The sequence below is a fragment of the Myotis brandtii genome, unplaced genomic scaffold (assembly GCF_000412655.1).
Source record: "Myotis brandtii unplaced genomic scaffold, ASM41265v1 scaffold2772, whole genome shotgun sequence".
In the NCBI taxonomy this organism is placed as follows: domain Eukaryota; kingdom Metazoa; phylum Chordata; class Mammalia; order Chiroptera; family Vespertilionidae; genus Myotis; species Myotis brandtii.
In genome coordinates, this window is record NW_005360554.1 from 7,003 (window position 1) to 20,712 (window position 13,710).

At 40.8% G+C, this 13,710-nt stretch overlaps 2 protein-coding genes across 3 annotated transcripts; both read left to right on the plus strand.

Moving 5' to 3' along the window:
- Positions 1-667: 667 nt before the first annotated feature.
- On the plus strand, positions 668-4,562 carry LOC102244830 (olfactory receptor 1J4-like). Of its 2 annotated transcripts, XM_014541765.1 has the most exons (3): positions 668-802; positions 1,008-1,153; positions 3,553-4,562. In XM_014541765.1, exon 3 carries the CDS (start codon positions 3,603-3,605, stop codon positions 4,536-4,538), a length of 936 nt encoding a protein of 311 aa, XP_014397251.1. In that variant the 5' UTR covers positions 668-802; positions 1,008-1,153; positions 3,553-3,602; the 3' UTR covers positions 4,539-4,562. The 2 variants fall into 2 exon arrangements, with proteins under 2 accessions (XP_014397251.1, XP_014397252.1); XM_014541766.1 differs by lacking the exon at positions 1,008-1,153.
- Positions 4,563-9,963: 5,401 nt separating this feature from the next.
- On the plus strand, positions 9,964-13,475 carry LOC102245622 (olfactory receptor 1J4-like). Its single transcript, XM_005868850.2, has 2 exons — positions 9,964-10,038; positions 12,454-13,475. The coding sequence occupies exon 2, from the start codon at positions 12,504-12,506 to the stop codon at positions 13,473-13,475; it is 972 nt and encodes a 323-aa protein (XP_005868912.2). The 5' UTR covers positions 9,964-10,038; positions 12,454-12,503.
- The last annotated feature ends 235 nt before the right edge of the window (positions 13,476-13,710 follow it).

Below are 13,710 nucleotides of genomic sequence, written 5' to 3' on the forward strand. Positions count from 1 at the left end.
TTATATGCTAGCATATAGGCCTAACCAATGGACAGAGACAACAGGGGGGTGAGGGCATGAGTGGGGGGGATGGGAGTAATGTGGGGATAAGGGCACATATGTAATAACTTAATCAATAAAAAAATTAAAAACAAAACAAAAAATAAAGTAAATAAAAATAAAATAAAAAATAGTAACTATCCAGTAGATAACCTGGAAGACACTACATTAGCCAATTATAGGTTAGGGCAAAAGTATGTTTAGAGAGATGGAGAATGTGTTTGGTTTTCACTCTGTGTATGTTACCATGAAAAGTAATACAATAATAATAAATAATAATATGTGAATAAACTCTGTGTTTTGTGTACTCACAACTGTAAACCTACTTTTTCCAATCCTATATGACATTTTACAATTTTTCTCTATGTTTAAAATAATTTAAAATGTTAAGTTGAAAAATCTTTTGTACCAGCTGGAATAATGCCGAAGAAGAAAGGTGTCCAGGGCATGACTGGAATCAGGGACACTGTCCCCTAGGACTCCAGTCCCTCTGGCTCTTGGACACACAGCTCCCCAAAGGATAGACAGAAATTAGCCAGAAACCTGTGGACTTAGACTTTGTTGCAGTCTCTCATTAATAATTAAGTGTTATCATTGGACTCATTTCTCTAGAGCTGGTTAAGGAAAAGGAAAGTGTGTAGAAGTGTCAAGTCTCCAGATATTTCTTCTGTGTGTCTACATATTAGGTCTCCTGTAGAAAACCTGAGGAGATAGGCAACAGTCTGGAGCAGAAGGTGTCTGAACTCACCAATGATGAGCCCAGGTGAGAGAAGCTGGAAATCTGCACTAGGCGGTGAATCTGCCTGTGCCAGTGGGTTCATGTCTGAGACTCTGAGTCCATGAATTTGTGTGTGTGTCTGCATGTATTGTATATGGTTGTGTACCTGGTATTTAATAGCTGCATGTGTAAGTGTGTATGTCTGTGTGAGCTATGTATCTGACTCAAAGTCCTGTTTTCATGCATGTAGAACAAATTATCACTTCTTGGTGTGTGATGAGGGATTCCTGATTCATGCCTGTCATCATAAACACTGGCCTCACAGCTGAGCATGGGGAGTGAGACTGTTGTCTCTGCAGCTGGACAAGAAGATGCCCGACCTCACCAGGAACCAAGGTCAGGTCAGAGAGGCCTCACATCTCTTCTCAGCAGCATGTACTGGTGCACATGGGAGCTGTGCTGTGGGTGACACACTCGTGTGTGAGAGCTGGAAGGGGTGTTGTTTGATTTTCTCTGTGTGTATGTGACCATGTGTATGTGACCAGGTGATTGGATGTTGTTACTGGTTTAATGACTGCCTGTAACTGAATAGGCTTAACTGCACCAAGTAGACACCCGTCCCTGGAAGGGGATGGTCAGAAGGGTTGAAGCCTGCCTCTCAGTAATAGGAGGGTGTGTGCTACTTGTTATAGTGTGTGTGGCTGGGTGTGCATATGTGCTGTGGTGTGTGTTTCTCGTGGGATTTTTTACAAAAACATTTTTTATTGATTTCAGAGAGGAAGGGAGAGGGAGAGAAACATAGAAACATATGTCTCTATGTTTGATGAGGCAGAATCATTGATCAGCTGCCTCCTGCACACAACCCACTAGGGATAGAACCCACAGATCAGGCATGCACCCTGATCAGAATTGAACCATGACTTCCTAGTTGATAGGTCGACACTTGTCCACTGAGAAACACAAGCGAGGCTCATGTAAGATGTTCTAATAGTGGTCTTGTGTGCTTTTGGTGATGTGTGCACAGCGCTTGAGGTATATATATGTGGTGAGTTGAATGTTACCAACTGAGTCCATAAGTCAGGTGTGTTAATATTATTGTGGGTGAGTGGTCCATCATTGTGTGTTGTGCATGTCTCACTTAGTGTGTTACTTATTATTTGTATGTATGTAGACAAGCGTTTTTGAGCTGAAACACATACTAGGTATTCTTCCCTGAGGACGGGAATGTGGTCACAGGTGACTGGAATCCTCAGCTCAGCAGTGTGTGTGTGTGTGTATGGGTGTATGGGTGTCAGAACTCAAGTATGTCCTTACCTGTCCCCCCTCTGGCACCATTAGCTGAGATAGCCATATGCTAAGCAACTCCCGGTTTCTTGAAAAAAATCTGTTCTCCTTTCTATGTAGCCGAGTGTGAGGGCCCCTCAGATTTTGAAACTTCTTCTTTACATTTTATTTTCTTTTTTAAATGCTTTTCTCTAGGTTTTTTGGTCATTTTTTAAAATTTCCCTTTCCACCTCTTTACTTTTATTAAACGTCCCAGGAAAATAACCCACAGGCTGTGTGAGGTTATTGGGCTGATTCACCATCGAATAGTGGTGAGACCTTGGGAAAGTTACTTAAATTTTGTTCTTAGTTTCCCCAGCTATAAATGAAAAGAATTACACTTCTATTGTGAAACTTACACAGGCTCTCAGTAAACAGTCACTGTGCAAAATACAGTTAATATATTTGAGACTTTATTGTCAATTGGAATATATATACATATATATGAAATTATCTAGTAAGAGGTTTCAGAATTTTGGACAACTTTGAGTCCTCACAGTTGGCCTCCTCTAAGTAAGAAAAAGGATGTTTCCCTGTGTAATAGTTAAGAGCATGTGGATTCTGATCACAAATATACATTAGATAGAACCCCATGAAGTAGCTAATACTCGGTGATTTTTATTATGTAAAAAATGATAATACATATAACAAGTTTTATACATTACATATTACATACATTATACATACAGACATACACATGTGTGTGTGTCCTTCTAGTTCCTACTGCATTGTTGTGTGCCTGGAGAATGTGTATCATTTATGTTTCTATTTCTTAAAAAGTGAAAAATGTGAGAGAACACAAATTCTTAGTGCAGCTGTGACAAGGTTTTAAAATCTGGGAATGTAAGTTTGATGTCTGAATTTAATAAGGAAATGTAGGTAGGTCCTTAGGCCAATATGCAAATGTTGTATTAAATGTTCAACCATATTATGAAAGATAGTTTGTGCACCATTTTGCTTTTGGAGCTGTTCTGGTAGAAAGTGGTTTTAAATGGCACCCATTTGAGAGTGTCCCTGAATTTACAGCTGTGGGTGAGTGAGACCGGGCAGATTCACAGGAGGAGTGTGAAAATGTTCCAAGAAGCCCAACTCAGTCCTGTAGTCTCACGTTATTTTAAGGCACTAAAAACTGATACCAGTATCTGGGGCTCATCTTCTGTTTTTTCCACAGTGAATTTTTAGGATTTGGCTCTGGCCTGGTACAGAAATTATATCAGTCCTTAGAAGAGGTCCCAACACAGACTTGATGTTAAAAGAAATGGTTGAATAAAACAAAAAACTCCTTCTTGCTACAGTGTGATGAGGTCTTGTTGACCACTTTGGGGGCTCAGTGTTGTCCTAGAGCCAGACTAGGAGAGAGGGAAGATGCATACATCCACAGGTGTGAGAAATAAATACAAGATTATTTTAAAATGAATTGTTTTCTCAATAATGACAGTATGAGATGTGATGGCTCTGTTAATCCTTTCTAGGTTCCTGAGATTCCCAACCCTTCTTCATCCCCAGCAGACAGAAGAGCAGCATGAGGCCTGAGAACCAGAGCAGCGTGTCCCAGTTCCTCCTCCTGGGGCTCCCCATCCCGCCAGGGCAGCAGGGCGTGTTCTTCACCCTGTTCCTGGGCATGTACCTGACCACGGTGCTGGGCAACCTGCTCATCATCCTGCTCATCAGGCTGGACTCTCGCCTGCACACGCCCATGTACTTCTTCCTCAGCCACTTGGCCTTCTCTGACATCTCTCTCTCCTCGGTTATTGTCCCAAAGATGCTCATCAACATGCAGACTCAGCAACAATCCATCTCCTACATGGGGTGCATTTCTCAGTTGTATTTTTACATACTTTTTGTTGGTCTTGACAATTATCTCTTGGCTGTGATGGCATATGACAGGTACGTGGCCATCTGTCAGCCCCTACACTACACCACCATCATGAGGGAGAGGCTGTGTGTGCTGCTGGTGGTTGGCTCCTGGATTCTCTCCTGTGTCCATGATTTGTTGCACACTCTCCTATTGGTCCGACTGTCCTTTGGTGCCAATAACATCATCACCCACTTCTTGTGTGACTTGGCTGCTCTCCTGAAGCTGAGCTGCTCAGACATCTCCCTCAATGAGCTGGTCATCTTGACCGAGGGAGGAATGATTTTCTTCCTGCCTTTTGGTATAATTTTGAGCTCTTATATCCGTATAGGGACCATCATCCTGAGGGTGCCCTCCACTAAGAGACTCTTTAAAGCCTTTTCTACCTGTGGCTCCCATCTCTCTGTGGTGTTGTTATACTATGGGACAGCTGCAAGTGTTTACTTTTCCTCCTCATCATGGGGTTCCAAAGACATAATTGCTTCAGTCATGTATACGGTAGTTACCCCCATGCTGAACCCTTTCATCTACAGCCTTAGGAATAGAGATATAAAACAGGCCTTACAGATGTGTGTAAATAGGGTTAAGTTCTTTAATTGGTAAACACTAAATCCTCTTGTTGCAGTCAGGAGCACAGTGAGACAGATCTTCTATAATTATTGTATGTTGACATCTTCATATAATCTTAGAATATGCATTCTCTTGTTATGTACAAGTGCTGTTAATATTCAACTTGGTCAAATTTGCTACTTGGGTTGTTAGTAATTCTTTATTCCCTTGTTCATAATCTCTTATAAGACCTATGCAAAATTTTTTGTAAAATATCTTACACAATTATAATTGTGAGTTTGTATTTTTAGACTGTTTTATTGAAGACTCACTGATTTACCATCATGATCCATTCCTGATTAACTTTTTTAAAAAAACTGATTATTGTTTGCTATCTCCTATTGGCTTCAAGCTGGTTGTGCACATCTCTTCCAACTCACATTCAATGACATCATGTTTGTAGTATTTAATCAGTCATGAGAAGAATAATTACACTATGAAAATTAGCATGTGCTACAAAGCAAGACTTTATAAATGCATTTTTAAAATGAAGTTAATAGCACACATCTAGCAATGGGTCTTACCTTAACACCTCCTCTACTTCTGATATTAGTACATACATATTATAACTAAATCTATAGATAGATAGATAGATAGATAGATAGATAGATAGATAGAGAGATAGATAGATAGATAGATAGATAGATAGATAGATAGATAGATATACAGGTACAGATAAAAATACAGTTAGAGATATAGATACTAGTATAGCATTGGTAGTAAAGATGCCCCTTACTCATGGTTAGTGTTTACATGGTATTATTTCTAACACTTTAAAGTTTGCTACGTCTTTATATCTGTGAGGTGTCCCTCACTAACCATGTGAAGTTGGATTTGCTCTTTTTATGTAAGGCAATGATTATCATATTTGTGGAGAATTTTATCTATTGATATCCTATATAATAAAACCCTAATATGCAAAAGCCAAACAGTGGAACAACCGGCTGAATGACTAGTTGCTATGATGGGCACTGACCACCAGGGGCCTGACGCTCAATCCAGGAGCTGCCCCCAGGTGTTCAGTGCGCTCCCCCATGGCAAGCGCTGCTCAGCCAGAAGCCGGACTCATGGCTGGCGAGTGAAGCAAAGGGATTGGGCCTAAGTCAGCAGCTGTCATCCCCCAATGGGTCCTGGACTGCGGGAGGGCGCAGGCTATGCTGAGGGACCACCCCCCTCGTGCAAGAATTTTGTGCACTGGGCCTCTAGTCTAATATAATCATAATATATCTAAATTTATATTTTGCATATTGCTGATTTTATTTGATATACCTGCTTTACAGTTATTGTCTCTTATCTTCCTCCCTTTTGATTAATCAAATATATATTTTATTCCATTCCTCATTTACATATTGATCATTTATTATTATGTTTTTGTTGTTGTTGTAATTCTTTTATATGCTATATATAGAAATTACCTCTTACTTACTCTTTAATTTTTAATTATAGTTTAATATACAAAACAAAATTTATCATGTTAGCCATTGGTGGTAAACAATTGGGTGGCATTTAGGACACTCAACACCAATATCTCATAGTAGGACCAGTAAAGAAAACTCTATGGAGCATCAATGAAATTTAGTATTTTGCTACTGGGAAAAATATAAGAACAGAGATATTTATGAATCAATATGAAGAAATAGGATATATTGTTAAATTTTAAAAAGCAATGTGCCCTAGCTGGCTTGGCTCGGTGGAAAGAGTGTCAGCCTGCGGACTGAAGGGTCCCAGGTTGCTTCCAGCCAAGGGCATATGCTTGAATTGCGGGCTCAATCTCCAGTAGGAGGCATGCAGGAGGCAGCCAATCAATGATTCTCTCTCATCATTGATTATTCTATCTCTCTCTCCTTCTCCCTTCCTCTCTGAAATCAATAAAGAAATATATTTTAAAATAAATAAATAAAAAGCAATGTGTAAAAGAGCATTTATACCATGCTACATGTCATGTAAAAATGAAGGGGAAGTAAAATATTCATATATATGTCCATTAAAACATAATGAAACACAGGAAGTAGTTAACATCTGGAAACAGCCCACGTGCCCATCCGTAGATTAGGAATAAAAAAACCTAAGGGACATTTATACAATGGAATACTACTTGGCCAACAAAAAGGAAAAACTTGCTTTTGAGACAGCATGGATGGACCTGGAAATTATTATGCTAAGTGAAAAATGCTAGCCAGAGAAAGACAAATACCATAGAATCTCACTTATATGTGTAATATAATTGTCAAAATAATGAAAAAACAAAATAGAAACAAAAGCATATATACATAGAGTAAACTGACAGCTGTCAGAGAGGAGGTGTTAAGGAGGGCTGGGTGAAAAAATGATGAAGGAATAAAGCAAGAAATAATATATATCACATGTAGACATGGAAAACAGTATGGTGAGTGACAGAGGAAAAGGGGTTTTGGGGAGGAGGTGGAAGTGAACAAAGGGAGGATCAAAGGAGAGGGAAAGAGATATGAGTTTGGGTGGTAAGTGCACAATGCAGTATGCAGATGTTGTTTTATTTAGCTGTACACTTGACATCTGTATGGTTTTATTAAACAACTAGAGGCCCAGCAAGCAATTGAAATTGCGCAAGGAGGTGCCCCACCTCCGGCCTCCTGCGGCTGTAAGGAGACGCCCTGCCTCCCGCCTCCCACCACTATAAAGAGGTGCCCCACCTCCTGCCTCCTGTTTCCAGCTTCGCGAGGAGGCGCCCCGCGGGGCGTCGGGCCCCAGAGGTGCTCCATGAACTTCATGGTGACCGGTCGTTTGGTCGTTTTGGTCGTGACACCTCTTGGCCTTTCAGCAAGCGATTGAAATCGCGCAAGGAGGTGCCCCACCTCCCGCCTCCTGTTTCCAGCTGCACGAGGAGGCGCCCCGCGAGGTGCCGGGCCCCAGAGATGCTCCATGCACCTCATGGTGACCGGACGTTTGGTCGTTTTGGTCGTGACACCTCTTGGCCTTTTATTATTATGATGTCAGTAAATGACATTGTAATCTAGAGTAGACTGACAGCTGTCAGAGGGGAGGGGTTAGAATTATTTGTGTCCTTTTGACTATGTTGTCTTTTTCCACTAAAAATAAATAGAAGAGGTGGTGAAAAAGCAAAATAGAATAAAACAAGATAAGTGAACCTAATTATAATCCTATTATACACTGTAATTACACCAAAGAGGAAAATAAAATAAGTACCCTAAGTAATTATTGAACTCAGAATTATGACTATATACTCTCACAATAAAAAAACAAACCTGACAACAAAGTTTTTTTAAGCTGTTAGTGTGTCATTGACAGTGGTATGAGTCAAGATACTGAAACAACTCACCATGTATCCAAAGACTCAGCAAATAAGTAAACAATGAGGAAAAGGGAGACCCTCTGTCTCCAGGGAGCTCTGTACATGGAAAAGGAGAGGCTAGAAAGAACTCTATGGTGCAAAACTATATTTGGAGATATCAGTTAGAAATCATGGGCTTTAAAATGTATAAATAGATTGCAAGTTATAGGTCATATATCAATATCTATGCTGTTTCCATCTCCCATTCTTCCTGTCCCACTCGTGACACACTTGCTCTGCGCAAAAATTCCTTTAGCTTCTTCGTTTCCAGTTTCTGCTTCTTGTTTTTCTTTTACATATATTTCCCAGTAAGCTTGTCTGAGATCATTTAGAATCCTTGTAGGCAATAAGCACAACTAAAGCTTCAAAACCAATAATAATGATAAAAGATTATAACTCAGAGAATAAGAATCTATGAGTCCATAATGACATAAATGAATAAATAAAAAACTAATGAGAGGGGGAAAGAGTAATTTTCTTCTAACAAGAGAATACAAGTAATTAATCTAGAATAATGGAATTATAAATAGCACAATTTGGCAACAACGTTTGCAATAATTTTCTCATATAAGAATCACCAATGGATTTCACATATAGTGAGTTGAAATTTTAGTAAAGGAAATGTTATGTTTGTATAGTATCAAAATATCTACCTAAATGATACCTATTAATTACAAGTTTAGAATACTAACTTAAAAAAATAGTAACTTTCCAATAGATAACCTGGCAGACACTACATTAGCCAATTATAGGTTAGGGCAAAAATATGTTTAGAGAGCTGAAAAGTGTGTTGTTTGGTTTTCTCTCTGTGTATGCTACCATGAAAAATCCTATATAATGAAGAGGTAATATGCAAATTGACCATCACTCCAACATACAAGATGGCCACCCCTATGTGGTCAAAGATGGTCGCCCCCATGTGGACACAAAATGGCTGCCACAAGATGGCTGGCAGGGGAGGGAAGTTGGGGGCGATCAGGCCTGCAGGGGAGGGCTGTTAGGGACAACCAGGCCGGCAGGGGAGGGCAGTTAGGGGTAATTGGGACAGCAGGGGAGCAGTTTGGTATCAAGCAGGCTGGCAGGGGAGTGGTTAGGGGGTGATCAGGCTGGCAGGCAGAAGCGGTTAGTGGCAATCAGGCAGGCAGGCAGGCAGGTGAGTGGTTGGGAGCCAGCAGTCCTGGATTGTGAGAGGGATGTCTCAGATTTGAGAGGGTGCAAGCTGGGCTGAGGGAAATACACATACACCCCTTGTGCATGAATTTTGTGCACTGGGTCTCTACTAATACAATAATAATATGTGAATAAACTCCATGTTTTGCATACTCAGAACTGGAAACCTACTGTTTTCCAACCCTATATGGCATTTTACAATATTTCTCTATGTTTAAAATCATTTAAAATATTAATTTGAAAAAATATTAAGTTGAAAAATCCTTTTTCTCAGCTGGAATGATGCCCAAGAAGAAAGGCGTCAGGGCATGACTGGAATCAGGGACACTGTCCCCTAGGGCTCCAGTCCCTCTGGCTCTTGGACACACGGTTCCCCAAAGGACAGTCAGAAATTAGCCAGAAACCTGGGGACTTGGACTTTGTTGCAGTCTCTCATTAATAATTAAGTGTTATCATTGGACTCATTTCTCTGGAGCTGGTTAAGGACAAGGAAACTCTGTAGAAGTGCCAAGGCCCCAGATATTTCTTCTTTGTGTCTGGATGTTAGGTCTCCTGAAGGAAAGCTGAGTTAATATACAATAGTCTGGAGCAGAAGGTGTCTGAACTCATCAATGATGAGCCCAGGTGAGAGGAGTTGGAAATCTGCCCTTGTTGATGGATCTGCCTGTGTGCTAGTGGGTTCATGTATGAGAATCTGTGTCCATGATTCTGTGTGTGTCTGCATGTATTGTGTATATTTATGTATGTGTTATTTAATATTTGAATATTGTGTGTGTGTGTGTGTGTGTGTGTGTGTGTGTGTGTGTGTGTACTATGTACCTGATTCAAAGCCCTGTTTTAATGCATGTAGAACAAGTTATCATTGCTTGGCGTGTAGTGAGGGACAACTGATTCATGCTTGTCATCATAAACACTGGCATTACAGCTGAGCATCGGGAGTGCGATTATTGTCTCTGCTTCTGGACAAGGAGATGCCCGACCTCACCAGGAACCAAGGTCAGGTCAGAGAGGGCTCACACCTCTGCTCAGCAGCGTGTGCTGGTGCACATGGAGGCTGTGCTGTGGGTGACACACTCGTGTGTGAGAGCTGGAAGGGGAGTTGTTTCATTTTCTCTGTGTGTATGTGACTATGTGTATGTGTCCAGGTGATTGGATGTTGTTGCTGGTTTAATGACTGCCTGTGACTGAATAGGCTTACCTACACCAAGTAGACACCCGTCCCCTGGAAGGGAATGGTCAGAAGTGTGGAAGCCTGCCTCTCAGTAATAGGAGGGGGTGTGCTACTTGTAGTGAGTGTATGGCTGGGTGAGCATATATGTTTTGGTGTTTGTTTCTTAGGACAATTTTTACAAATACCTTTTCATTGATTTCAGAGAGGAAGGGAGAGGGAGACATAGAAACATCAATGATGAGAGAGAATCATTGATCAGCTGCCTCCTGCACACCCCCCAGAAGATTGAGTGCATAGACCAGGCATGTACCCTGATCAGAATGGAACTGTGACCTCCTGGTTGATAGGTTGATGCTCAACAAGTGAGTCACATCGGCTGGGCTCCTGTAAAATTTTCTAATTGTTTCTGGTCTTGTGTGCTTTTGGTGATGTGTGTACAGAACTTGAGTTATGTATATGTGGTGAGTTGAGTGTTCACCAGATAAGTCATGCGTCAGGTGTGTTAGTACTTTTGTGTGTGAGTGGTCCATCATTGTGTGTTGCATATGTCTCACTTAGTATATCACTTATGATTTGTATGCATATAAACAAGTATTTTTGAGCTGAACCACATAATGGCTATTCTTCCCTGAGAACCAGAACGTGGTCACAGGTGACTGGAATCCTCAACACAGCAGTGTGTGTGTGTGTGTATGTGTGTGTGTGTGTATGGGTGTATGGGTGTCAGAAATCAAGTATGTCCTTACCTGTCCTTCCTCTAGGGTACCAGTAGCTGAGATAGCAACACTCTAAGCAACTCCCGGTTTTTTGAAACAAATTTGCTCTCATTTCCATGTACCAGAGTGTGAGAGTCCCTCAGATTTTGCAGCTTATTCTTTACATTTTCTTTTCTTTTTTTAAGTTTTGCTATGGGCTTTATGGGTCATTTTCTTTATTTTTCTTTCCTCTTCTTTACTTTCATTAAATGTCCCAGGAAAATAAACTCCAGGCATCATGCTGTGTGAAGTTACTGGGCAGAATCAACATAAAATGGTGGAGAGACCTTGGGAAAGTTACTTAAATTTTGGTCTTAGTTTCCCCATCTATAAAATGAAAAGAATTACACTTCTACTGTGAATCTTACAGAAGCTCTCAGTAAACAATTATTGTGCAAAATACAGTTAATATATTTGAGAATTATTGTCAGTTGGAAGGTATATAAATATAAAGGAATGAATTATCATGTAAGAGTTTTCAGAATTTTGGAGAACTTTGAGTCCTCACAGTTCTAATGTGCTTGGCTCCCCCTGATCAAGAAAAAGGAAGTTTCTGTGTGTAATGGTTAAGAGCATGGGTTCTGATCATACAGATACACTAGATGGAACCCCGTGAAGTAGCTAATACTCGGTGATTTTTATTATATAAAAATGATAATGCATATATCAAGTTTTATACATTACACATTACATACATTATACATACAGACATACGCACGTGTCCTTCTATTCCCTACTGCATTGCTGTGTGCCCGGAGAATGTGCATCATTTATGTTTCTATTTCTTAAAAAGTGAAAAAGGTGAAAGAACACAAATTCTTAGTGCAGCTGTGACAGGTTTTAAAATCTGGGAATGTAAGTTGTGATGTCTGGATTTAATAAGGAAATGTAGGTAGGTCCTTAGGACAATATGCAAATGTTGTATTAAATGTTCAACCATATTATGAAAGATAGTTTGTGCACTATTTTGCTTTTGGAGCTGTTCTGGTAGCAAGTGGTTTTAAATGGCACCCATTTGAGAGTCTCCCTGAGTTTACAGCTGTGGGTGAGTGAGACCGGGCAGATTCACAGGAGGAGTGTGAAAATGTTCCAAGAAGCCCAACTCAGTCCTGTAGTCTCATGTTATTTTAAGACACTAACAACTGATATCAGTTTCCAGGGCTCATCTTCTGTTTCTGCCACAGTGAATTATTAGGGTTTGGCTCTGGCCTGGTACAAAAATTATCTCAGTCCTTAGAAGAGGTCCCAACACAGACTTGATGTTAAAAGTAATGGTTGAATAAAACAAAAAACTCCTTCTTGCTACAGTGTGATGAGGTATTGCTGACCACTTTGTGGGCTCAGTGTTGTCCTAGAGCCAGATTAGGAGAGAGGGAAGATGCACACATCCACAGGTGTGAGAAATAAATACAAGATTATTTTAAAATGAATTGTTTTCTCAATAATGACAGTATGAGATGTGATGGCTCTGTTAATCCTTTCTAGGTTCCTGAGATTCCCAACCCTTCTTCATCCCCAGCAGACAGAAGAGCAGCATGAGGCCTGAGAACCAGAGCAGCGTGTCCCAGTTCCTCCTCCTGGGGCTCCCCATCCCGCCAGGGCAGCAGGGCGTGTTCTTCACACTGTTCCTGGGCATGTACCTGACCACGGTGCTGGGCAACCTGCTCATCATCCTGCTCATCAGGCTGGACTCTCGCCTGCACACGCCCATGTACTTCTTCCTCAGCCACTTGGCCTTCTCTGACATCTCTCTCTCCTCTGTCACTGTCCCTAAGATGCTCATGAACATGCAGACTCAGCAACAATCCATCTCCTATGTGGGATGCATTTCTCAGATGTATTTCTTCATACTTTTTATTGGTCTTGACAATTTCCTTCTGGCTGTGATGGCATATGACAGGTATGTGGCCATCTGTCACCCTCTACACTACACCACTATCATGAGGGAGGGGCTGTGTGTGCTGCTGGTGGTTGGCTCCTGGATTCTCTCCTGTGTCCATGATTTGTTGCACACTCTCCTATTGGTCCGACTGTCCTTTGGTGCCAATAATATCATTACCCACTTCTTCTGTGACCTCCTTGCGCTCCTGAAACTGAGCTGCTCAGACATTTCCCTCAATGAGCTGGTCCTATTCACCGAGGCAGGAATGATTGTCTTCCTGCCTTTTGGTGTTATTTTGGGCTCCTATATCCGTATAGGGACCATCATCCTGAGGGTGCCCTCCACTAAGAGACTCTATAAAGCCTTTTCTACCTGTGGCTCCCATCTTTCTGTGGTGTTTTTATACTATGGGACAGCTTCAGGTGTTTACTTTTTCTCCTCATCATGGGGTTCCAAAGACATAATTGCTTCAGTCATGTATACGGTAGTTACCCCCATGCTGAACCCCTTCATCTACAGCCTGAGGAACAGAGATATCAAACAGGCCTTAGAGATGTGTGTCAATAGGGTTAAGTTCTTTAACTGGCAATCACTAAATTCCCTTTTACTGTCAGGAGCACAGTGATATAGATCTCCTAAAATTATTGTATGGTTAACATTTGCATGTACCTTTTATAGAACATGCCTTCTGTTGTCTTGTACAAATTTGTTACTATGTCAACTAAGTCATGTTTGATACTTGGATTGTTAATAATTCTTTATTCCTAATTGATTTTTTTCATTTTTTCATTATCTTTTATAAGACATATGCAAAATCTTATGCAGAACATTATGCACAATTATAATTTGTGAATGTCTTT